We start from the raw sequence: 24,325 nt of genomic DNA on the forward strand, positions 1-24,325 counted from the left end.
TTTTAGAGACGAGGACCAGTGGATTGGAATCCACTCCAGTTTAAACATTGATGAAGAAACAAGTCAAATTTTTTACTTTCAAAATTGGGGTCATCTTGGTGTTACTGAATTATACTGCACTACATCTTTATTTTGACAGTGATACAACATTTTTAAATGTCTCAAGTCTCCAGAATTTCGGATTTGAGATCAAATGTTTGATATGAGGTTACAGTACAGAATGTCACCTTTTTATTTCAGGGTATTTTCAGATTTTTCTGATTTACCGTTTCGAAATGAAAGCACTTTATGTCTAGTTGCAAGTTTTATTAGTCGTATGTACAGGATACTGATGTTAACACGATCCAACGAAATGCTTACTTGCAGGTAGCTTCTCGACAAAGAAAATAAATGCTGGAGTGTAGAGAAAAATTCAACATTTTAGCATCACTGTCCAAATACTTCTGTAGGGGAGTGCAATAACATCCTGGCAGAGCTTTTTCCTCCACATTTCCTTTAATATTAAGCAATCTGCCATTCCACATTATGGAATTAGTCTTACTTGAATTCATTCAAATCCACTATTGGAATGTTTACACATTGTCGTTCCTTTTGTAACCGCCGTCTAATTGTGGAAACTGGAAGCATTTGCCTTTGAGGAGAGTTTACTCTGTAGGCAAAATACACTGTGTACAAAATATTCCTAATATTGACTTGCCCCCCTTAAGCCCTCAGAACAGCCTCAATTTGTCAGGGCATGGACTCCACAAGGTGTCGAAAGCATTCCACAGGGATGCTGGCCCATGTTGACTCAAATGTTTCTCACAGTTGTGTCAATTTGGCTGGATGTCCTTTGGGTGGTGGACCATTCTTGATACACACGACTAAATGTGGATCGTGAAAAACCCAGCCGCGTTGCAGTTCTTGACACAAACCGTTGGACCTGGCACTTACTACCATACCCCTTTCAAAGGCACTTAAATATTTTGTCTTGCCCATTCCCCCTCTGAATGGCACACATACACAATCTGTCTCAATTGTCTCAAGGCTTAAACATCCTCCTTTAAAAATGGCCATACCCGAGCGTCAAACAGAAAACTGCACATTACTAGTGCCTCCCCCGCGTTCAAACCGCCATAAAAAAATATCAAATGAAACGCAGCCTAACGTGATCATTGACAGCTGCCTTGAAGGACACAAATAAAACATGCTTTCTGCTACTAAGATCAGTGAAATGTAGGCTAAACTGACAATGGAGTGAAGAGCAGAAATCTCAGCTAGCAATCGAGTCACAGCAATGAAGAATCGAGTGTGTGCGCATTCACGAGAAGTGGGGATTCTGGCAGGTGGGAGATTTTCGGCACAACAGGCAAGGAGTCGTATAACAGTTAATACTAAAACGAATTGATTAGGTTATACTAATATTAACTCATCTGATGTAATTATTTGATCAGATAAGTTGGCTAATGTTGCTCAACATTTCTCTGGCTAGCTAACGGAGAATTCTATCCAGTTATGCTAACAATACTTGTTCCACCACACTTTCTCCCTCACCTCAAACTTTCCAAATGCCAGTAGTTTTTCGGTTACAGCACATGAAATATGCTTCATCACCTACCGTTAACTATTCGTTATCGTTCAGGCAGTGTTGCCAACTCCTCAGTAAGGATAGTAACTATTGGCTGTCCTAAAAGTCGCTAAATTATGTCATCACCCAATTTGCATAATTGGCCATGTGCATGTAATTGTGATGGACGCTGTAGGAGAGAAGAATAACGTCGTGGGAGAGACAAAAAGTGAGTAAAAAACACCCTAAATATGTTTAGAACTACAAATGAACTTTCTTCTGTCGATTCTTGTTTTTTTTTAATGTCACAATTCCAACCCCCCCCTCCTTTATCCGGCCTTGGGACCGGCGAAAGTGACCCAAAAGAGACACTCTGGCGGAGTAATTTGGTTTGGTTTTTAACCTTATGGTCCACTTAGGAGCCTACAACAAGTCACAGTAAAACACATTTTTAATCATAACATATTTTTGTATACAATCTAAATGGACCAAAAAGAGAAAATAGAAAACTGTCAATGGCAATGTGAGAACTATGGTGACTAGTCTGGCCCTAATTCAGGTTCAAAATATACTTTTTATGTAAGCCAGGGCGGGTTCAGCCAGCTGATTCATTTGCAGTCGGGACACGGAACACGGAGGGGTGAACATCTCCTGCTCTGACTGCAGCTGGGAGGGACTGCTGCACAAGGACTGGGCCGCCTGTGAGTGCTTTGGGACGGGGGTGGGGCCCGCTGCTTGTTGAGAAGAGTAAGAACACGTGCTTTCACGTCAGTCCCCAAAAGTATCCGATAACACCAGAAAAAGTCATTACATTTGTTGCTAGTCGCTTTTTTGAAAATGTGTCATTAGAGGGGTCTGAATACTTACTAAATATAGCGACAAAGTCGCTAACATGGCAACACTGTTCAGGGGACGCGCTGCTGTAACTGAAAATCTGCCTTTCCAGAGCGAGCACTGATGCTGTAAATTGGTTGTCTCTTCAACACCCCCCCCCCCCCCTTTTCTCATCGGATCTCCACGAATCACGTAGAATCATCCTATTTTGGATTCAAAAGGGCGAATTTCACCGAAAGGTGACTAGTTTGCATCCCTGTCCATTGGATTGTTGCAGTGAATTTAAGGCATTCACGGAATTCCAGACAAAATCCACAGTAAGTCTGTGTCAAAATGTAAACTTTAATTCCATGTAAAATGACACGAATATAATTTTTATACATTTCAACTATTGTTCAAAATATGCATGTTGTAAACCTCCAGAATGTATTAAGTCAATTACTGTTTTTTGTCCCCCAGATGACTAAAATCATACCCATTTTAAGTCAGTTAATTTGATTGGCAATCTTTTGTGCATTGTGCATTTGTGCAGAGGTCAGCCATGTAAAAGGCTAGCTGCATTTTTTTTATATTACCTTGGTCCTTGAATGGACTACCGTAACTCCAAAACCAGCATTGAGTCCATTTGAAATTCTTGTTAAGATTCAAGTAAAAATAAATCACATAAAAATTTAAACTTCACATTTGTTGTAGAGTTAAGACAAAAGTTGAAAAAAAAACAACTGATGCTGTCATTGACCACTGTGGTTAATCCAGCATGAAAGTGACCAGATGCTGGATATATACTGAAGAAATACCCTTTGAAATGTAAACATTGGCACAAGTCTCTTAAAGCACCATCTTGAAATGTTTGTATTTCTGAAATGTAAAAAAATAAAACTCCAAGATGAAAAAGGGAAGCCACTCTAAACTCCAGAATACATTAATCTCTCATGCATTTCTTAAATTAGATTTTTCTTCAGGGCTTTCTAAGGGCCAAATCATAACTTGAGATCTGCCTTCAACACTCACATATCCCCCAATGACATCAATGCAAGGTGCACATAGTGTGAGTTATGAGCATGTACCTCAATTTGGGATTTGGCCCAAGCACAGTAGTGAAATCAACTACATAAGGGGGGTGAATCCAGACAAAATGTACAACCTTTTCCACCAAACAAGCCTTCAGCAGCCAGAGTGCTGAAGGCAGGCTTACTGCAATTCAGCCAGATCCAAATATAACCACTGCAGTCTAACCCAAGATCCTCTCTAGCACTCAACAATGACCTACTGCTCCAAGCCACCAAGCAATACCACACCAAACTTACCACAAAACAGTTTGTCAAATGGGAGGAACTGCATATTTTAGCATGGTGTTCAGCAACCATTTATTTAGGCTTGGAGGAGGAATGTTGGGAGAGTTCATTCAGGATCCTGGGGGTGGCTGCTGGAGAGCTCCCCCCATTATCGGACCGTGGAAGGAGTCTGGAACGCATTTGGCATACTCTACGAGCTGGTACGACTCCCTGATGTCTGAGAGGCCGAACCAAAAGACAATCCAGCTGCCGTTGACAAAGCTTCCGTCGCAATGCTTGAAGTACCTGAGGATAGGTGGAGAAAAAGGAAAAATAAATTTAAAAAAAAGAGACAACCCTGTACACAGCAGTGAGTCTTGGTGTTGGTTCAGGCAGGGACAACTAGTACCCAAAACATCTACATTAGAAAGACAGAGCTTGACTTATTTTTAATTCATAGTAAAACAAAAAAACTTTACATAAATTGCCCCGCAGAATTGGAGAGAATCTTCTAGATACTCTCAACTTGACTCTGATACTTCAGCCATTATGTCAGACCAAAACAGCCATAAGTCATGTTTGTGTCCATTGTCATGTTCTTCTCACCAGGGGTTGATGCGGTTGGTGGCGCGGGACCTCCAGAAGAGCTTGCCCAGGTCCTGCCTGATGCACTCCCACAGGATCTGGCTGGTGCCCTCACCCTGCTTGCTGCTGCTCACCACAAACTTGTCCAGATAGGGCGTATCACTGCTCAGAGGCTCCCTGGTGATGATGGCTGCTGCACTGTACCTGCAGGTGATAGAACATTCCATGTTCCATGTTGTGGTTTCTTTGAGACACAGGCTAGGTTCCCGTTCTTTTACCTACCCTTCTCCAGTAGCGTGAACTCGTTCACTCCTCCTCACGCATTGAAAATCAATGAGTTGGTGTAAGCATGGCTGGAGGGAGTTTCCTTCCACCACCATATTCCTCACAAAAAATGTTTTGTTAATCTATGAGAGCGGATTGTACAAGTTTTCACATCTGGAGAAGGGTAGAGAAATCGGAATGTTGCCACAGATCAGGAAAAGACATAAAGGAAAAAAGGATGCCACACAGGAAGATGTGTGTGTGTGTGTGTGGGGCTACCCTTCAGAGAGGTAGATGGAGTGGAGGCGTCCTTTGAGTGACTCAATGTAATCCTCCCTCAGGTTCTTTTCGAAAGACTTGTTTATCAGGGCCAGTAGGCGGTCTAGGTCTATGTCATCCAGAGTGCTGTACCTAGCCAAACAAAAGGAGAGAGAGATGGTAGTTGCACACAGTAGTTGTAGTTGTGATTAACTTTGCATCACTTTTGACACCTGACAAGCTCAACTATCTGTGACAAGATCCTTGGGATTTTATTTATTTATTTATTTCACCTTTATTTAACCAGGTAGGCAAATTGAGAACACGTTCTCATTTACAATTGCGACCTGGCCAAGATAAAGCAAAGCAGTTCGACACATACAACAACACATAGTTACACATGGAGTAAAACAAACATACAGTCAATAATACAGTGAAAAATAAGTCTATATACAATATGAGCAAGTGAGTGACAGGCACACCTGACAAACCCGTCTCAAAGTCAGAATTAATTCAAGACAATTGGCTGACTGGAAAAAGTCACTTTTCCCCATGCCTAATTGCACACATGCAGGGCACAAAAGACTCAAGTCAGAATTGATCTAATCAAACACTATAAATCTGTAGTTGATCTTTTTCTTCCTGCGCAAGTCTTAACTTGCTAATTCTACATTTAGTTAAGGAGTTGTGGTTGTTGGAGCAGTATTTGTTCCAATGTCCTTGTTTCACATCTGATAGCACAACGGCCATCTGCACGGGCTCGTCATGAGGGAGTACTTTGTGCACAGCTTGTGTGCGATTAGAAGTGTTAAATACCACCTGTGATGTGTGAACAGACACTTGTCTCCCTAGACTTGTTGTTCCAGAGCTATCACTGTGACAGGTGAAATTGTTATGGTGCCGATACGAAAGGCTTAATGAGGAAACTAAGCGATATAACGTCAGAAATAAATGGCATGAGCAAGTAGCCTAACTGTTCCTAAATTTCACACACAAATCTTGCACTGACGTCAATGGAAGATTTTTTTTCTCGTAATAGTCAGGTTAAACATGCATGACTCAAGTTAGGACGCTCCGCTCAGTGAACAACACATCCAAGTTGAAAGCAAAATTGCAAGCTAACAGAAGAGTATGATAGAGAACTTACATATTTAGCTGGTTTATTTGATATTAATGGTTAACAATTAATGGTTAACAAATAGTAACACTTTCCTGTTAGTGTCTTGTCTTTTCATAGGCTCCACTAGTTCCCTGCAGCTAATCTGGACGTATGGTCACTAGAGACGGCTTGAGCTGACAAATGAGTTAAAGACCGCATTACATAGACAAGATGTGGTGGGTGTAACAGAGATAGCCAGGAGGAGTTTAGAACAATTCCTCGTTGTCTCTAAATCATCCTTGCACCTGGGAAATAAGCCAGGGAGGGATTAAGACAACAACACAAGTGCAGATAACAACTGGATGAACCCAGAGTGGCTTATGATGCTCCTTGGTCTGCATGAGAGGGGATTGAACCAACCATGGCTGAGCATTGTTAGTGTCAGCTATATATAGTACTCTGCATTTGTGTAAAGGTTAGGTTACCCGGTCAACCAGCCTCATTGCAATAATTATATCGATATTAAATAGACGATTGTTCGAAGAAATGACCAAATCTCTCAGTACTGAAGTTCCACAACAAGAGACTGAAATACTCACTTGTGAATGGGGTCTCCATTCTTGAACAGAGTACCAGAACCTATGAAAACAGAAGGGGTGAAAATGAACAATTGTGTACACAAAGCATGTCAAATCAGGAAGCACACATATCACAATACAATGTTGAGGGCAAGGTGAACTAGCTTGAAAAATGAAATACCCAAGGACTGTTGAGTCTGTCATTTCCTTGTGTCAGTACTTTGAGTGTACAGAATGGGATAAATCTGACCAGTTAGGTCAGTGAAGGATTAATTACCTATCGTGTAGACTTTGCATGCAGTGACTCACATTACATATCGGTGCTGTATGATAAAGAAATGGAGCCACCCAGATCAATGAGTGCATCTTTAAAACCTCTGCTCTGCTAAGGTCACTTCTCAAAATACACATCCTAGGACCTTAACATGACCCTTGGTTGGATTTCAGGTGTCACAGATACACATAGATGCCGTGCACAACATGAGCCACATGCATGGACATGAGGGGGAGGACGGCTCATAATAATGGCCGGAACGGAGCGAATGGAATTAAACTATGCATTTGATACTACAGTGATCCCTCGCCACTTCGCGGTTCACTTATCGCGGATTCGCTATTTCGCGGATTTTCATAATGCATTTTTTTTTTTTTTTGGTGCATTGTGCTCTGCATTCTGATTCGCTAAAAACTCACTCCCGCTTCTTGTATCAAAACATGCTACGAATTGTGCTATCATTTTGTCGTCTCGTGCAGTTATGTGTACGTACATAAAACAGCTTGGCAAATTTACATTAAGTTGGCCAAATTATCTTGTAATTTCGAACATCTCCTAAACCCATAATGGCCACTGAACTTAAGCGAGTAGCTGAGGAATGGGACCCTTTGATGAGCCGTTCATTACAGTTCTCCAACGTAATCGATGGTGGCATGTCGGTGTACAAGGATCTTTTTGCAAAGAAGAAAAAAGAGCGACAACAGCTGCCTATCACTATGTTCTTCTCCCGAACAAACACACCTGCACCGCGGGCTTCAGAAGAAGAGAACACTGCAGAGCGCAGTCAGGATGCAGCGGCCCAGTCTGAAGAGCAGTGAAACGGCCTACACGTGAGTCACTGTATTTGTATACATGTAATAGTTGCTAATTGTAAAAAAAAAAAAAAAGTTTTCTATTTCGCGGATTTCACTTATCGCGGGTCATTTTCGGAACGTAACCCCCGCGATAAACGAGGGATTACTGTATTCATCTCATTCTGCTCCAGCCATTACCGCGTTTCCGTCCTCCCCAATTAAGGTGCCACCAACCTCCTGTGGTCCACTACACCTCGAGGGCCAGAGTGTCTGCTGGGGTCTGTTCTTTACTTCAATTCAGCGAGTGATTAAGAACTGGGACACCGGGAGCCGTATGAAGTGTTTTGGAGCATAATTAATACGATTATATCGACAGGAAGGACCTGATCCTAGATCAGCACTTACACTCTGAGATGTTTGATACATAAAAAGGTCCTGGGAGATAAAAGGGAAGCAGCAGAAAGGGAGAGAGCAGAAACTGACTCCAGAGGACTGAAGTTGCAGAACGCCTATGCCTGCCTTAAGGGGCCCCAAACTCTGCTCAGCAACATGAGAGGTGAGCCCCACGTGCCATCAACAGCAGCGACAGGTGCAGTGTGAGTGAGAGCATCGGTTAGTCAGTGGTGGGGTAACACACATACAGGTCTCCCTCACCCTTGTGGCTGAACAGCTCTGTGAGCAGTGTGCTGGCAGAGGTGATAACTGCAGAGGACTCGCAGGGAAGCTGGTTCAGGAGCTGGGCGATGGTGCCCACCCTCCGACGCTCGGCCAAGCTCAGCCACGGCGCCCCTGACAGGCTGGGAAGATCACCGGGCAGAGACACTAAATCCAGCACCTGATATGTGGACAGGAGAGTGGGACAGAAACACATCAAGGTGAACAACCTTGATAAGGAAGTAAATGAATAACAAATAATACTTGATATACAGGTAACTGACAATATAAAGGGAACACTTGAGTAAATGAAGGTTCTGGTGGCTCGGTTAAGGAGTGGGGTGCATTTTCCTGGCATGGTTTAGGTCCACTCATCCCCTTAAAGGGAAAGGTAAACACCAATAAATACACAGCCAGCCCTTCTGAGTGATCACCTTCAGCCTATGGTGAAGCACTTCTATCCAGATGGGAGTGGCCTCTTCCAGGATGACAATGCCCCCATCCACAGAGCACATGTGGTCACTGAATGGTTTGATGAGCATGAAAACGATATGCCTTGGCCGTCTCAGTCAGCAGATCTCAACCCAATTGAACACTTATGGGAGATTCTGGAGCAGCACCTGAGACAGTGTTTTCCACCACCATCAACAAAACACCAAATTATGGATTTCTCATGTATCCCTCCAATAGAGTTCCAGACACTTGTACAATCTATGCCAAGGCGCATTGAAGATGTTCTGGTGTTCGTGATGGCCCAATGTCTTATTAAGACACTATGTTGGTGTTACCTTTTATTTTGGCAGTTCCCTGTAGTCCTATACTGGAGAGCAGGCAGGTGTTAGGCCTCTTCTTTGATTGGGAGTAAATAGCCTCCTGCTTCTAATGTATAGGAAATGTACGGACTTATCTGCTGTGAAAAGTCTGATGGGCCTACCTTCAAAGAGCAAAGAAGACAGCGACAAGCTCCTTAACTACATAATGTAGGTCAAATACTCGGAATGCACGTGCACTGAGAAAATACTTAACCTCTAGCAATCTGCCACCCAAATAACCCCACCTTGTGACTCTGATTGCGGAGGCCTCCCCAGCTGTTGAGGAACATGACTTTGAGTGGCTGCAGGACTTTGGAGATGGCGGCCGTGACATCCACCGAGTCCAGGGCCACCGAGCGGCCCGTGGTGTCCCGCCCCACAGGGCACACTAGGGGGATGGCCCCGCAGTTCAGGCTCCACTGGAGTAGGCCTTTGTCCACTGCAATGGAAGACCCTGCACTGACAACACATAGGGCTGTTATTCCTCTTAAAAAGAACTCAAAACAAACTAGTAATATCGTAATGCAAAGGAGGATAGGGTAAGTGTGGTAGGGGAAACCTGCTTCCTTGGGGGGGATCCTGCACCAGCAGCAAGGCCTCTGCACTGAAGAAAGGTATGACACTGGCTGAGTGGTGCTGTAGGACCTCTGTTAGGGTCTGGCACCGCTGAACGATATCAGCCCTGGAGTTGTAAGTAAACCCGTCTGGGGCATCGTCATTCTCAGGCCGTGACAGTCCCATCACCACCACTGGCTTCATGTCCATTCGCTGCAGGAACGAGAGCCCAAACGCCAGACTCTGCAGCATCTCTCGGCTCTCGAATACAGATTTGTCCACCTGACATGAAGATAGATTTCAAATGACAGTGAACAAGTGCTAAATATCAATAATTTATCAAAACTTATAAGGGGCCAACCATGACGAGTTTCTTCTTCTTTCGGATTGGCTGATCGCATCCAACTTTTAAGCGCATACACCGCCACCTACTGTATTGGTGTGTGAGGCCTGTCACAGCCCATCTACATTACATTATTGATACAGTAATAATAAAATATGGGAAAAGGTCAATCTTTGCAATCCCAAGTACTTCTCTGCCGCCTCAATCTTTATTTTCTGTGAATCCCAATCCATTTCTGCAGTACAATTGACAATCGTGGCTATGAATGCTAAGAAACCCACCTTACTGAAACACATTATTCCCATTCCTCTCTATTGGTCTCTGCCTACTCACAAGAATCCTCTCAGGATCCCTCACCCTGTAACCATCTTCCTCTACTACTTCTGCATACCACACTTTCTGTACTACTATGACCATGGCAACCTCAACGGACACCTCCGATCTCCAACCCCATGGGCACCCCCACAACTAACCAGTTTCTCCAACGATACTTTACATTCCTCCTGCACACTTCTCACATCAAGGAATCTCCCTCCTACACACTGCTGCAACACGCCCATAAATTTGACACCTAAAACACTGTAGTATTTTCAGAACAGAACCTCTCACGGGATACCTTACACTTCCTAACTTGACCTTATCTGGCAAAGACTGCATCAAAACTCAGCAAGACTGAGTCTTCTCTGTTTCCCCACGCTCTCCTCTGGATCTGCGTCGCACCTGGCATCGCAGACAACAGGAATCTTCCATTTCAACTGATCCCCCTTAACACTTAATGCCTCCCCGTTATCACTCCTTTCAACGGCACCCTGCTCTGGAGAGCAAAGCAAGTCACATTTCTTGTCCCTAATCGCGTGATCCGGAGCACCCGCTCCCTGAAGAAACACAAATCACCACTAGTCCACTCAGTTAATCTCAGCAACTCAACAGTCCCCAACCTCTTCCCCACCCAACCCGACACCACATATGGATCAGCCAAAATGCAATGATCCATTCTCTCCACAAATCTCACTCCCACTGGGCCAGAATCATCCTTTTCGTCCTCGGGATAACGCACAAACTCTGCAGTCCTCACTGCAGGTACTATATCCATACTCTCGTCAGGTTCCATCTCTGACCTACTAGAGCACGTATCCCTCTTTTTGCACTTGACACCAACCTCCCTCACCACACTGCTTCCCTCTACACTCAGCTCCTTCTCGGTGGTCATCACTGCACCTGCCACCACAATTAATTCACCCTCACTCCCTTCATGTTCACTTTCCTTCTCTAGCAAAACTTGTGCGATCCTCAATTCTATATTCCCTCAAAACAATCCAATTTCCTCCTGATCCGCTATCTTCTCCTTTACCAGATCTTCCAGAAGGCTTGTGCAATCCCCCCACTCCATATTTACCCAGAATATGCTCCACTTTCTTCATTTGTGCCATCTTCCCATGGAAGGATTACCAAGCGTTTGCTTGTCTTTTATTAAATATTTATAATAATAATAATAATAATAATAATAATAATAAGGCTCTCGAACTGCCCCACAACCTTCCATGATGAGAGCTACTGGGCGTGTAGCAGGGCCGGACTGCTCATTAGGCAGGATAAGGCAGCAGATTAACTATGGCGGCATTTTCTGAGCCTAACTGACCAAGACGCACCTCCAACAACACATAAAACATTACATAATTCTGCCCAAAAACAATGAAAATTTCTCTCAAGTGGCATATGGGCTTTTTAAGTGAGCGCTGTGATAAGCAGTGCCTACTTTGTCAAAGGCAGGGACGCAAAATATTTATCTTGTCCATTCCCAGTGCACCTCTCCAGGGTGCTGTTGGAGAGACGCATTACTGCGTCGCACCACCAACATTGTGTCCCTAAAAATGATCTAACACAAATCATGTAACAGATATAGCCTGTGGTAGAAAGAGTATGTGGCCTTTTCTGTAGCCTACAGGCTGGAGATAAAAAAATGTATGGCAATGTAATGAGATGGAAACTTTTTACATCATGCAGGTTTCTCCGATCAAATAGCCCAACCTAAATGGTACCCACTCAAAAAATAAAATGCTCTGACATGTTAAACATATCCTAAAAACAGGACAGGTCAAAGTAAAATGGACACTATGGAATCAACAATCAAATGGTTTTATAAAGCCCTTTTTACATCTGCAGATGTCACAAAGTGCTATACAGAAACCCAGCCTAAAACCTCAAACAGCAAGCAATGCAGATGTAGAAGTATGGTGGCTAGGAAAAACTCCCAGCTACTCACAACTGCTATCCAGGAGTTGCATCCAGTGGGCTAAATTGTCATGATCAGTGGCTTCAAGTTTCTAGCCTTACATTTTTTACGAGCTGATCATAGTGAAAAATAAAATTATTCTGCATTTCCCGCTGTGTAAACACATTGCAAATAGGCTCAGAATAACTCCTCCTGATAAAGTTGGGTAGCTGATATAAATTACATATTTTAAACTTTCATTCAGAACCGAAAATGAACCCGATTTCAACATCTGGAAAACACATTTTAGACATCATTTTGATTATTGGGACTATTCTAGTAGAGGCATTTTGATTATTATTGGCAGAATGTCCAGTACCCGCTCTGATGCGCAGTCTTATTCCAGATATACTCTAAAACTGAATCAGTAATCAAGGTCCTGATGTGTGGCTGATTAGAATAAGGTGTTCAAGCAGGGCTAGAACAAAAGCCTGCAGACAGCACACCCCCAGCACTTCAGGAGGAGGGTTGGCCACGCCTGCTCTAAAAGTGGCTGACTGGTGAACCTATCCTGTTCTTGATCTACAGTCACCTCACAATGTCAAGAATTAGATGCAAGCGATACACTCCTCCTGCCCATAAAGCTATGCAGCTCCAGCGATTTTTGTTAGCGACTATTGTTTCTACGGGCTGTGTGTAACACATGAGCATTGCGCAGACCGTAAAACAAAAGTGTTGATATTTGCCTATGAGCCACACGCTACTAGTAACAGTTAGCTATAGCATAATTAGAATACGCAATTGGATAGGTTATCATGAGCTATTTAGCAAAGCTTGTTGGACTGATACCAGGCAGTAGCTAGCTATAAAGATTCTGACAACTGTACACAGCAATGATTAGTTCGCTTCAATCACTTGGTAACGAACGAGTTATTCGGTTTGACAGTTCATTTCATTCATTGTTCCCCTATAATTTTTTTGCAAGTTACGCTGTCATTAGCCTAGCTTGTTAGCCACTTACCTCGAGCACTGCAAACGCTGGCGCTTGTGCCAAACTGGCTCTCTGAAATTGGGTCAACCAGTACCGAGCTTCTCGAGGGTCTCCACCAATTTCATTGAGAAACGCTTTCACATCCCGATAAATTAATGTGCGGTTTGACAGAACGTGGCGGTCAGAGGCTGAGAAAGAGTTAGGGAACTCTTGCTGGGCCAACGCCGGGGTTTTGCCTCCCTGGCCGGCCGCCTTTGAACTCGCCAAGCGTCGCTGAAGTTTTAACATTCGCTGGTGACATGTGCTCGGGACAAGCCCCGGTGAGGGGTTCGTCAAGTATTTACCAGCCATTACCATGACTCTACAACTGGAGGTACCACTGTTAACTTTAGCCATGTTTGCTGGCTAATACAGGTCGTTTAACTAGCTAAGTAACTTAACTGCTTCTACACTTCCAACACGCCTAAAAAATATTACTGACAGACAGGTTTCAGGCAGAGGGAATTAACTAGTGTAGACGACGGAAGGAGGGTACTCAAAAGGCGTGGTTACTCTCGTCAATGTGGTTGCCATAGACACCACTCAGATTCATAAAATGAGGGTCCATTCCAGTTTATCACCCCAACTCCAGTTGTAACGGTGATTCACCGAGGTAAAGTACGTTTTATATCAGACATTCAACGTTAGCTTATTTAAACGTTGACAATGTCCATGCCTCTCTGATCACTACGAAGAATATATATATTTTTTTTTTGACTGGGGTGAATGTTTTTTATTTTTTTAAATGTATTTTATTCATAATACAAAAATCAACTTACATTGCTACATCAAACATGTCTAGCAAGCCAAAGAGAGGTACTCAAACATACAAAAAATATAAAAATAAAATACAAAAAATAAACAATTTAAGTGCAATTATATTCACTCTGAAAATATCTTATTATGATCCATGAAGGTGTTATTCTTGTTGTTATTCACTAGGGTTAGTGTTTTAATAAGATAATTAAATTCAATCAGAAAAATTGGTATAGGATTTTGGAATTTTTGTTTGTGTATAAAGTATTTGGCAACAAGAATTAAAAAAAATAACAACAATTTCAGTGGTTTTGTTATCATTGCAAAAGTAACATATTATATATTTTATGTAAAAATTATAGGCAGTGTTCATAATGGTAAATAAGTACTTTGCATGTTTTTCCCAAAATTCTGACACAAATTTACATTCAAAGAACAAGTGAATGTGCGATCGCTAGGGTCCTTGAGTTTCCCAGTGACGTGGTTAATTCCACCAACTAAATTGTTTATATTTTGTATTTTAAAACAATTATAACCTTTTAACTGAAGTTCATCCTAATTTATTTAATATGTACCGTAGCCTAATAAACTGCATGGTTTCCCGAGTCGTAGTGGGAAGACCACACAACATATCATCGCGTGACTCCAAGTTTACGTCGATATGATGGCTACTATATCAATGTTTGCGCATAAAGGAGTTTCCACCGCAATTGTTTCGCATAATTAATTTTACGACACAAAAAAAATCCCACCCTGTCGAAAGAACAAATTGTCAGTCTGCATTCATCAAATTGTACCGGCATGTCCTATTTCCATCAGCCCAGTCGTGACTTTTTTCAATCAGGTAATTAATCCGCATGAAGTGGTTGGATGGAAACCTCGTTATTTAAACATCAAAACAATTGCACATTATTCTAAAAACATCTGGCCTACTTCTACAACCTTTGATTTGCCTAAAAAGTGAAGTATTCATTTTATAGAAATAATTGATCACAAATTGCATTTAAACCTCTTATCTGCTATAACTTTTCCATGGATTATCATAGAAACATCAAACTAAATCCATATGATTAAAACCAGACACTCAATGGAACTGACCAAAGCCATCACCACCATACACATTTCGGCTGTACAAATTGTGCTACAGAATTACCTGCCGATGACTCTTGGCACACCATCTCACAGCCATCTCTCAGAGACAAACTCTGTAGATTGTTTGCTAGGGACCAGGTGCCTTATTAAGGGACGTTGGGGTCAGCCAATCAAGGGCAGTCATCTTGGGTTCCAGATCCCCAATTCCTTTCCGTCGAATCCAAGCAGTTGCAGAGACCTACATCTCTGCCTTGCCCAACACAACTGGTGTCATTCAGATACAGTGCCTTTCACATGTTGTTGTGTTACAACGTTTTTCCCAATAAAAGACTGGGAGTTTATATATGGACTGTGCGACTCTCTTTATTTTATAGCTTATAGTTTATTCGCCGTTAGTCAGCACCTCTACATAAAATATTTTTTTTCTGGGTGTGTGCCAGCTCATGTTTTTTATTTAAAAGTTGGATTGAAATAGATTTAATTGTAATAGAAATCACATAATACGTTATATAGACTCACTCTGTGTGAAATAATAGTGGTTGACATGATTTTTGAATGTCTACCCCTTCCTCTTTCCCCCATACATACAACATCTGTAAGGTCCCTCAGTCAAGTACTGAAAATCAAGCACAGATTTAACTACAAAGACCAGGGACGGCCTTTGCTGCCTACATACAGACTTGAAATTATTGGCCACTTTAATAAATGGATAACTAGTCACTTTAATAATGGTACTTTAATAATGTTTACATATCTTGCATTACTCATCTCATATGTATATACTGTGTTTTAGGTAGTTGTCGTGGAATTGTTAGATTACATGTTAGATATTGCTGCACTGTCGGAAACAAGAGGCACAAGCATTTCGCTACAGTCGCAATAACATCTGCTAACTATGTGTATGTGACCAATAAAATTTGATTTGATTTTTACAGTGCATTCGGAAAGTATTCAGACCCCTTCCCTTTTCCCACATTTTGTTAAGTTACAGGCTTATTCTAAAATGGATACAATTATTGTTTCCCCGCATCAATCTACACACAGTACCTCATAATGACAAAGCGAAAACACGTCTTTAGGTTATTATTATTATTATTATTATTTTTAAATACCTTATATACGTATAATTTTTTAAATCTAAATAACTGCTTTTGCTTAGTCATTATGGGGTATTGTGTGTAGATTGACGAGGGGGGAAACAATTTAATACATTTTAGAATAAGGCTGTAAGGTAACAAAATGTGTAAAAAGTCAAGGGGTCTGAATACTTTCCGAATGCACTGTATATCAATATTTACGCATAAAGGCGTTTCCACCGCCGTTAACTGCATAATTAATTTTACCGACACAAAAATATCCTACCATGTTGAACGAACAAATTATCTGTTGGCATGTCAAAAATTACACCGAAACTTACTGTTTCCATCACAGCAGTTGTGATTTAATAACAAATATATGATATGACTTTACTTGCATAAAAACTGTGTTTGGAAACGTCTGATTGAAATTTAAAGGCAATGTTCCCCGTTAGTGGAGACTGCATTCACGGTAAATGCTGTAGATTTTTACTCAATTGGACATTACCTTTACATTTCTAGCGCGCTGTCTGTAACGCTTCAGCAATACATATTGAATTGTGGACTTAAACTAATTGGAAAAATAATTATTTTATTTTATAAAACGAATTTACTGAGTTCCAAATTGCACCTCATAGCCCCTAATGCCATGCAGATCTGAAAAGGGTTGAATAGGTTGAAGGAATATGGTAATAGAAAAGGAAGAATATTTTATTGATCCATAATCCTTGCAGTCCACAGAAATACATCTTCTGCTTTGATCCCAACTAACCCGAAAGACACAAGCACACAGGTTGGAGAGTTAGGTCGTTTTCCCATATTGGATAGGCCTACATTTAACCAATCCTCTACCTACATATTGATTTGCAACGTGTGTATCCCTTTCCTCATACAGTACCTGAATCACTGCGTCTAGCCTACAGCTGTTATTTCGGTTTGATGGAGATATCCAAAATCAGGAGTTTGCCTTTCTGTCCCAACCTGTTTGACAAGCATGACAATAAGGTATGAATTACTATGATTTTGTTATACTCTTTGGTGTGGTGAGGGGAAAGGCTCGTGTACTACAGTAGGCCTAGCAGCAAAACATCACTGCAAGGGGCATTACTTTCTTAAATGGTTTATTTTTTAAATTGTATGCACTCAATTTAGTTCTGAAAGATTAGATGCCATTCATCATCAAAATGAATCCCTTTACATATATTTGAAAAATAAGCTGTTGTAACGGTTGTCCTCCTCCTCTTCGTCCGAAGAGGAGGAGTAGGGATTGGACCAAAGCGCAGCGTTGTTATACGACATGATGATATTTATTAAAGTAAAGACGAAACACGAAAATACTTCAACAAACTACAAAACAAATAAACGATGAAGACAGACCTGAACTAGAGAACTTACATATACACGAAGAACGCATGAACAGGTACAGACTACACAAACGAACGAACAAACAAAACAGTCCCGTGTGGTGCACAGACACAGACATGGAAGACAACCACCCACAAACAAACAGTGTGAACAACCTACCTTAATATGGTTCTCAATCCAATTTGTAAGTCGCTCTGGATAAGAGCGTCTGCTAAATGACTTAAATGTAAATGTAAATGCAATCAGAGGAAACGTAAAACACCTGTCCCTGATTGAGAACCATATCAGGCTAAATGACAATGAACCTAAACATAGAAACACATAACATAGAATGCCCACCCCAACTCGCGCCCTGACCAACTAAACACATACAAAAACAAGAGAAAACAGGTCAGGAATGTGACATACCCACCCCCCCCCCCCTCAAGGTGCGAACTCCGGACGCACCACCAAAAGTCTAGGGGAGGGTCTGGGTGGGCATCTGTCCACGGTGGCGGCTCAGGCTCTGGGCGTGGTCCCCATCCCACCATAATCAATCCCCGCTTTTTAGCCTCCTCCCAATGACCACCCGCCAAATTAACCCCACTGGATTTTTTATTTATTTTTATTTTACCGTTATTTTACCAGGTAAGTTGACTGAGAACACGTTCTCATTTGCAGCAACGACCTGGGGAATAGTTACAGGGGAGAGGAGGGGGATGAATGAGCCAATTGTAAACTGACAAGGGATTAAGGGGCAGCACCGGACTAAGGGGCAATACCAGAATGAGGGGCAACACCGGAATGAGGGGCAACACCGGATTGAGGGGCAACACCGGATTGAGGGGCAACACCGGATTGAGGGGCAACACCGGATTGAGGGGCAACACCGGATTGAGGGGCAACACCGGATTGAGGGGCAACTCCGAAGTGAAGGGCAGCTCCGGACTGAGGGGCAGCTCCGGACTGGCTGACGGCTCTGGCTGGTCATGGCTGGCTGACGGCTCTGGCTGGTCATGGCTGGCTGACGGCTCTGGCTGGTCATGGCTGGCGGACGGCTCTGGCTGGTCATGGCTGGCGGACGGCTCTGGCTGGTCATGGCTGGCGGACGGCTCTGGCTGGTCCTGGCTGGCGGACGGCTCTGGCTGATCCTGGCTGGCGGACGGCTCTGGCTGATCCTGTCTGGCGGACGGCTCTGGCTGGTCCTGGCTGGCGGGCGGCTTTGCAGGCTCAGTACAGACGGGCGGCTTTGAAGGCTCAGTACAGACGGGCGGCTTTGAAGGCTCAGTACAGACGGGCAGTTCATGCGGCGCTTGGCAGACGGACAGTTCAGACGGCGTTGGGCAGACGGGCAGTTCAGGCGCCGTTGGGCAGACGGGCATTTCAGGCGCCGTTGGGCAGACGGGCAGTTCAGGCGCCGCTGGGCAGACGGGCAGTTCAGGCGCCGCTGGGCAGACGACAGACTCTGGCCGGCTGAAACGCACTGTAGGCCTGGTGCGTGGTGCCGGAACTGGAGGTACCGGGCTAAAGACACGCACCTTCAGGCTAGTGCGGGGAGCAGCAACAGGGCACACTGGACTCTCAAGGCGTACTATAGGCCTGGTGCGTGGTACCGGCACTGGTGGTACCGGGCTGAGGGCACGCACATCAGGGCGAGTACGGGGAGAAGGAACAGTGCGTACAGGGCTCTGGAGACGCACAGGAGGCTTGATGCGTGGTGCCGGAACTGGAGGCACTGGGCTGGAGACACGCACCACAGGGAGAGTGCGTGGAGGAGGAACAGGGCTCTGGAGACGCACTGGAAGTCTGGTGCGTGGTGTAGGCACTGGTGGTACTGGCCTGGAGCGGGGAGGTGGTGCCGGAAATACCGGACCGTGCAGGCGTACTGGCTCCCTTGAGCACTGAGCCTGCCCAACCTTACCTGGTTGTATGCTCCCCGTCGCCCGACCAGTGCGGGGTGGTGGAATAACCCGCACCGGGCTATGTAGGCGAACCGGGGACACCATGCGTAAGGCTGGTGCCATGTAAGCCAGCCCGAGGAGACGCACTGGTGGCCAGATATGTAGAGCCGGCTTCATGGCACTTGGCTCAATGCTCAAGCTGGCCCGGGAGATACGAGGAGCTGGTATGTACCGCACCGGGCTATGCACACGTACAGGAGACACCATGCGCTCTACTGCGTAACACGGTGTCTGCCCGTACTCTCGCTCTCCACGGTAAGTATAGGGAGTAGGCGCAGGTCTCCTACCTGACTTCGCCACTCTCCCTTTTAGCCTCCCCCCAATACATTTTTGGGGTTAACTTCCGGGTTTCCAGCCACGTCTCCTACCTGCCTCCTCATACCACCGATCCTGGGCTTTCGCTGACTCCATCGCCTCCCGAGAGCGGCGATTCTCTCCCACCTTAGCCCAGGGTCCTTCTCCATTCAATATTTCCTCCCAAGTCCACGAGTCCTGGTTTTTTGGCCGCTGTTGCTTGTTCCTCTCACGCTGCTTGATCCTTGTTAGGTGGGTGGTTCTGTAGCGGTTGTCCTCCTCCTCTTCGTCCGAAGAGGAGGAGTAGGGATTGGACCAAAGCGCAGCGTTGTTATACGACATGATGATATTTATTAAAGTAAAGACGAAACACGAAAATACTTCAACAAACTACAAAACAAATAAACGATGAAGACAGACCTGAACTAGAGAACTTACATATACACGAAGAACGCATGAACAGGTACAGACTACACAAACGAACGAACAAACAAAACAGTCCCGTGTGGTGCACAGACACAGACATGGAAGACAACCACCCACAAACAAACAGTGTGAACAACCTACCTTAATATGGTTCTCAATCAGAGGAAACGTAAAACACCTGTCCCTGATTGAGAACCATATCAGGCTAAATGACAATGAACCTAAACATAGAAACACATAACATAGAATGCCCACCCCAACTCGCGCCCTGACCAACTAAACACATACAAAAACAAGAGAAAACAGGTCAGGAATGTGACATACCCCCCCCCCCCCCTCAAGGTGCGAACTCCGGACGCACCACCAAAAGTCTAGGGGAGGGTCTGGGTGGGCATCTGTCCACGGTGGCGGCTCAGGCTCTGGGCGTGGTCCCCATCCCACCATAATCAATCCCCGCTTTTTAGCCTCCTCCCAATGACCACCCGCCAAATTAACCCCACTGGATTTTTTATTTATTTTTATTTTACCGTTATTTTACCAGGTAAGTTGACTGAGAACACGTTCTCATTTGCAGCAACGACCTGGGGAATAGTTACAGGGGAGAGGAGGGGGATGAATGAGCCAATTGTAAACTGACAAGGGATTAAGGGGCAGCACCGGACTAAGGGGCAATACCAGAATGAGGGGCAACACCGGAATGAGGGGCAACACCGGATTGAGGGGCAACACCGGATTGAGGGGCAACACCGGATTGAGGGGCAACACCGGATTGAGGGGCAACACCGGATTGAGGGGCAACTCCGAAGTGAAGGGCAGCTCCGGACTGAGGGGCAGCTCCGGACTGGCTGACGGCTCTGGCTGGTCATGGCTGGCTGACGGCTCTGGCTGGTCATGGCTGGCTGACGGCTCTGGCTGGTCATGGCTGGCGGACGGCTCTGGCTGGTCATGGCTGGCGGACGGCTCTGGCTGGTCATGGCTGGCGGACGGCTCTGGCTGGTCCTGGCTGGCGGACGGCTCTGGCTGATCCTGGCTGGCGGACGGCTCTGGCTGATCCTGGCTGGCGGACGGCTCTGGCTGGTCCTGGCTGGCGGGCGGCTTTGCAGGCTCAGTACAGACGGGCGGCTTTGAAGGCTCAGTACAGACGGGCGGCTTTGAAGGCTCAGTACAGACGGGCAGTTCATGCGGCGCTTGGCAGACGGACAGTTCAGACGGCGTTGGGCAGACGGGCAGTTCAGGCGCCGTTGGGCAGACGGGCATTTCAGGCGCCGTTGGGCAGACGGGCAGTTCAGGCGCCGCTGGGCAGACGGGCAGTTCAGGCGCCGCTGGGCAGACGACAGACTCTGGCCGGCTGAGACGCACTGTAGGCCTGGTGCGTGGTGCCGGAACTGGAGGTACCGGGCTAAAGACACGCACCTTCAGGCTAGTGCGGGGAGCAGCAACAGGGCACACTGGACTCTCAAGGCGTACTATAGGCCTGGTGCGTGGTACCGGCACTGGTGGTACCGGGCTGAGGGCACGCACATCAGGGCGAGTACGGGGAGAAGGAACAGTGCGTACAGGGCTCTGGAGACGCACAGGAGGCTTGATGCGTGGTGCCGGAACTGGAGGCACTGGGCTGGAGACACGCACCACAGGGAGAGTGCGTGGAGGAGGAACAGGGCTCTGGAGACGCACTGGAAGCCTGGTGCGTGGTGTAGGCACTGGTGGTACTGGCCTGGAGCGGGGAGGTGGTGCCGGAAATACCGGACCGTGCAGGCGTACTGGCTCCCTTGAGCACTGAGCCTGCCCAACCTTACCTGGTTGTATGCTCCCCGTCGCCCGACCAGTGCGGGGTGGTGGAATAACCCGCACCGGGCTATGTAGGCGAACCGGGGACACCATGCGTAAGGCTGGTGCCATGTAAGCCAGCCCGAGGAGATGCACTGGTGGCCAGATATGTAGAGCCGGCTTCATGGCACTTGGCTCAATGCTCAAGCTGGCCCGGGAGATACGAGGAGCTGGTATGTACCGCACCGGGCTATGCACACGTACAGGAGACACCATGCGCTCTACTGCGTAACACGGTGTCTGCCCGTACTCTCGCTCTCCACGGTAAGTATAGGGAGTAGGCGCAGGTCTCCTACCTGACTTCGCCACTCTCCCTTTTAGCCTCCCCCCCAATAAATTTTTGGGGTTAACTTCCGGGTTTCCAGCCACGTCTCCTACCTGCCTCCTCATACCACCGATCCTGGGCTTTCGCTGACTCCATCGCCTCCCGAGAGCGGCGATTCTCTCCCACCTTAGCCCAGGGTCCTTCTCCATTCAATATTTCCTCCCAAGTCCACGAGTCCTGTTTTTTTGGCCGCTGTTGCTTGTTCCTCTCACGCTGCTTGATCCTTGTTAGGTGGGTGGTTCTGTAGCGGTTGTCCTCCTCCTCTTCGCCTGAAGAGGAGGAGTAGGGATTGGACCAAAGCGCAGCGTTGTTATACGACATGATGATATTTATTAAAGTAAAGACGAAACACGAAAATACTTCAACAAACTACAAAACAAATAAACGATGTAGACAGACCTGAACTAGAGAACTTACATATACACGAAGAACGCATGAACAGCTACAGACTACACAAACGAACGAACAAACGAAACAGTCCCGTGTGGTGCACAGGCACAGACACGGAAGACAACCACCCACAAACAAACAGTGTGAACAACCTACCTTAATATGGTTCTCAATCAGAGGAAACGTAAAACACCTGTCCCTGATTGAGAACCATATCAGGCTAAATGACAATGAACCTAAACATAGAAACACATAACATAGAATGCCCACCCCAACTCGCGCCCTGACCAACTAAACACATACAAAAACAAGAGAAAACAGGTCAGGAACGTGACAGCTGTCCTGAGTCTTGCACATATAGGTCAATGCGATGGTCTCTAAGCCACAGGGCAGCACATGGTCAGCACCTGGTTGATCAATTATGAATGAAACAAAGGTAGGCATCTTGAAATAGGCTTGTGGTTTCAAAAGGATAGGCTAAATGCAAGGCTGGCTAACCTGATAATAATATAAATAATATGGTTTGCCATAAAACTATTACAATATTGGTAGGCTCTGTGGTTAGGCTAGCTACTGGTGATAAATAACTAGGCGCATTGTGGATGTTCTTTTTTTACTTGGACAAGTGCTCTGCTGCAACCAGTGATAACGATGACGTCATAGGCCACCTGCACCTGACATGGCATTTCCATTGTTTTGGTTGAATTCGATTGATCTCTTCACCAGATCTACAGATGTAGGATCTTAAATTGAGCCAGTTTGCTCCAGCAGGAAAATCATCCTGCAGCTACAGGAAATGTGAATTATTACGTGAATTATAATTAATGGACATTTTTGTAAGGGTTGATCATTTTTTTTATATGGGAATATCAAGTCAGAAATGTTAAAGTGGAAATTACAAACTTCAGAAGCCTTTTTAAACCTTAAATACACTACAAGTATTAAATGTCCTGCGTTGCAGCAAAGTTCTCCTGCAACAGGGTGATCAAATTAAGATCCTACATCTGTAAGTATTCTGAAAAACTGCTGAATGAATGCAAATGTTATGTTTTTCTTCATCAGGCAATGGAAAATGATCCATGAAATCATGGAAGAAAGACCCTGTAGGTTAATCTGTCAGCGTTTAATTCATTGATAAGACAACTCTGACAGAGCATTGGATTTAGGAGTTAAATAGTAGACCAATGTTACTTTGTTCATTATATAAAACATTTGACATCACAACTTCGAAAAACATATTATGCACTATTTTTGTTTAACACAGATGACCAGAGTGCAGTTTGGCAGACTCTGCCAAAGAGAAATGGTTTCTGTGATAGGATTACACATTCTCCTGCCAGCCCTTGCACACGTTCTTCAGCTTGACCGAAACTTTGAGGAACAGGAGGCTGCTTTTTAACAGAAGAGGGTGGGCTTGATGCAGAACTTCAACCACCTGTCCAGGGAGATGTGAAAGGGTGGCACCGATGCACACTGCTTATAGGTCCCACAAACCCACTTCCATACCTTTATCAAATCAAATCAAATGTATTTATATAGCCCTTCTTACATCAGCTGATATCTCAAAGTGCTGTACAGAAACCCAGCCTAAAACCCCAAACAGCAAGCAATGCAGGTGTAGAAGCATGGTGGCTAGGAAAAACCCCCTAGAAAGGCCAAAACCTAGGAAGAAACCTAGAGAAGAACCAGGCTATGAGGGGTGGCCAGTCCTCTTCTGGCTGT

The 24,325-nt window shown here is 45.0% G+C and overlaps 1 protein-coding gene across 1 annotated transcript; it reads right to left on the reverse strand.

Moving 5' to 3' along the window:
- Window positions 1-2,702: 2,702 nt before the first annotated feature.
- On the reverse strand, window positions 2,703-13,625 carry nags (N-acetylglutamate synthase). The gene is made up of 8 exons (XM_055896997.1): window positions 13,104-13,625; window positions 9,532-9,809; window positions 9,218-9,431; window positions 8,161-8,341; window positions 6,460-6,499; window positions 4,783-4,914; window positions 4,261-4,443; window positions 2,703-3,960 (listed from the first exon to the last, which is right to left on the reverse strand). The coding sequence occupies exons 1-8, from the start codon at window positions 13,467-13,469 to the stop codon at window positions 3,786-3,788; spliced, it is 1,569 nt and encodes a 522-aa protein (XP_055752972.1). The 5' UTR covers window positions 13,470-13,625; the 3' UTR covers window positions 2,703-3,785.
- Window positions 13,626-24,325: the final 10,700 nt, after the last annotated feature.

Source organism: Salvelinus fontinalis, chromosome 34, assembly GCF_029448725.1.
Source record: "Salvelinus fontinalis isolate EN_2023a chromosome 34, ASM2944872v1, whole genome shotgun sequence".
In the NCBI taxonomy this organism is placed as follows: Eukaryota; Metazoa; Chordata; class Actinopteri; order Salmoniformes; family Salmonidae; genus Salvelinus; species Salvelinus fontinalis.

Coding starts and splice junctions, on each gene's coding strand:
- nags (XM_055896997.1), bottom strand. CDS start 13,469: ATGGCTAAAGTTAACAGTGGTACCTCCAGTTGTAGAGTCATGGTAATG. Junction 4,915..6,459: donor AATGGAGACCCCATTCACAA/GTGAGTATTTCA, acceptor TTGTTTGGCTAG/GTACAGCACTCTGGATGACA. Junction 3,961..4,260: donor ACCAACCGCATCAACCCCTG/GTGAGAAGAACA, acceptor ACCTATCCTCAG/GTACTTCAAGCATTGCGACG.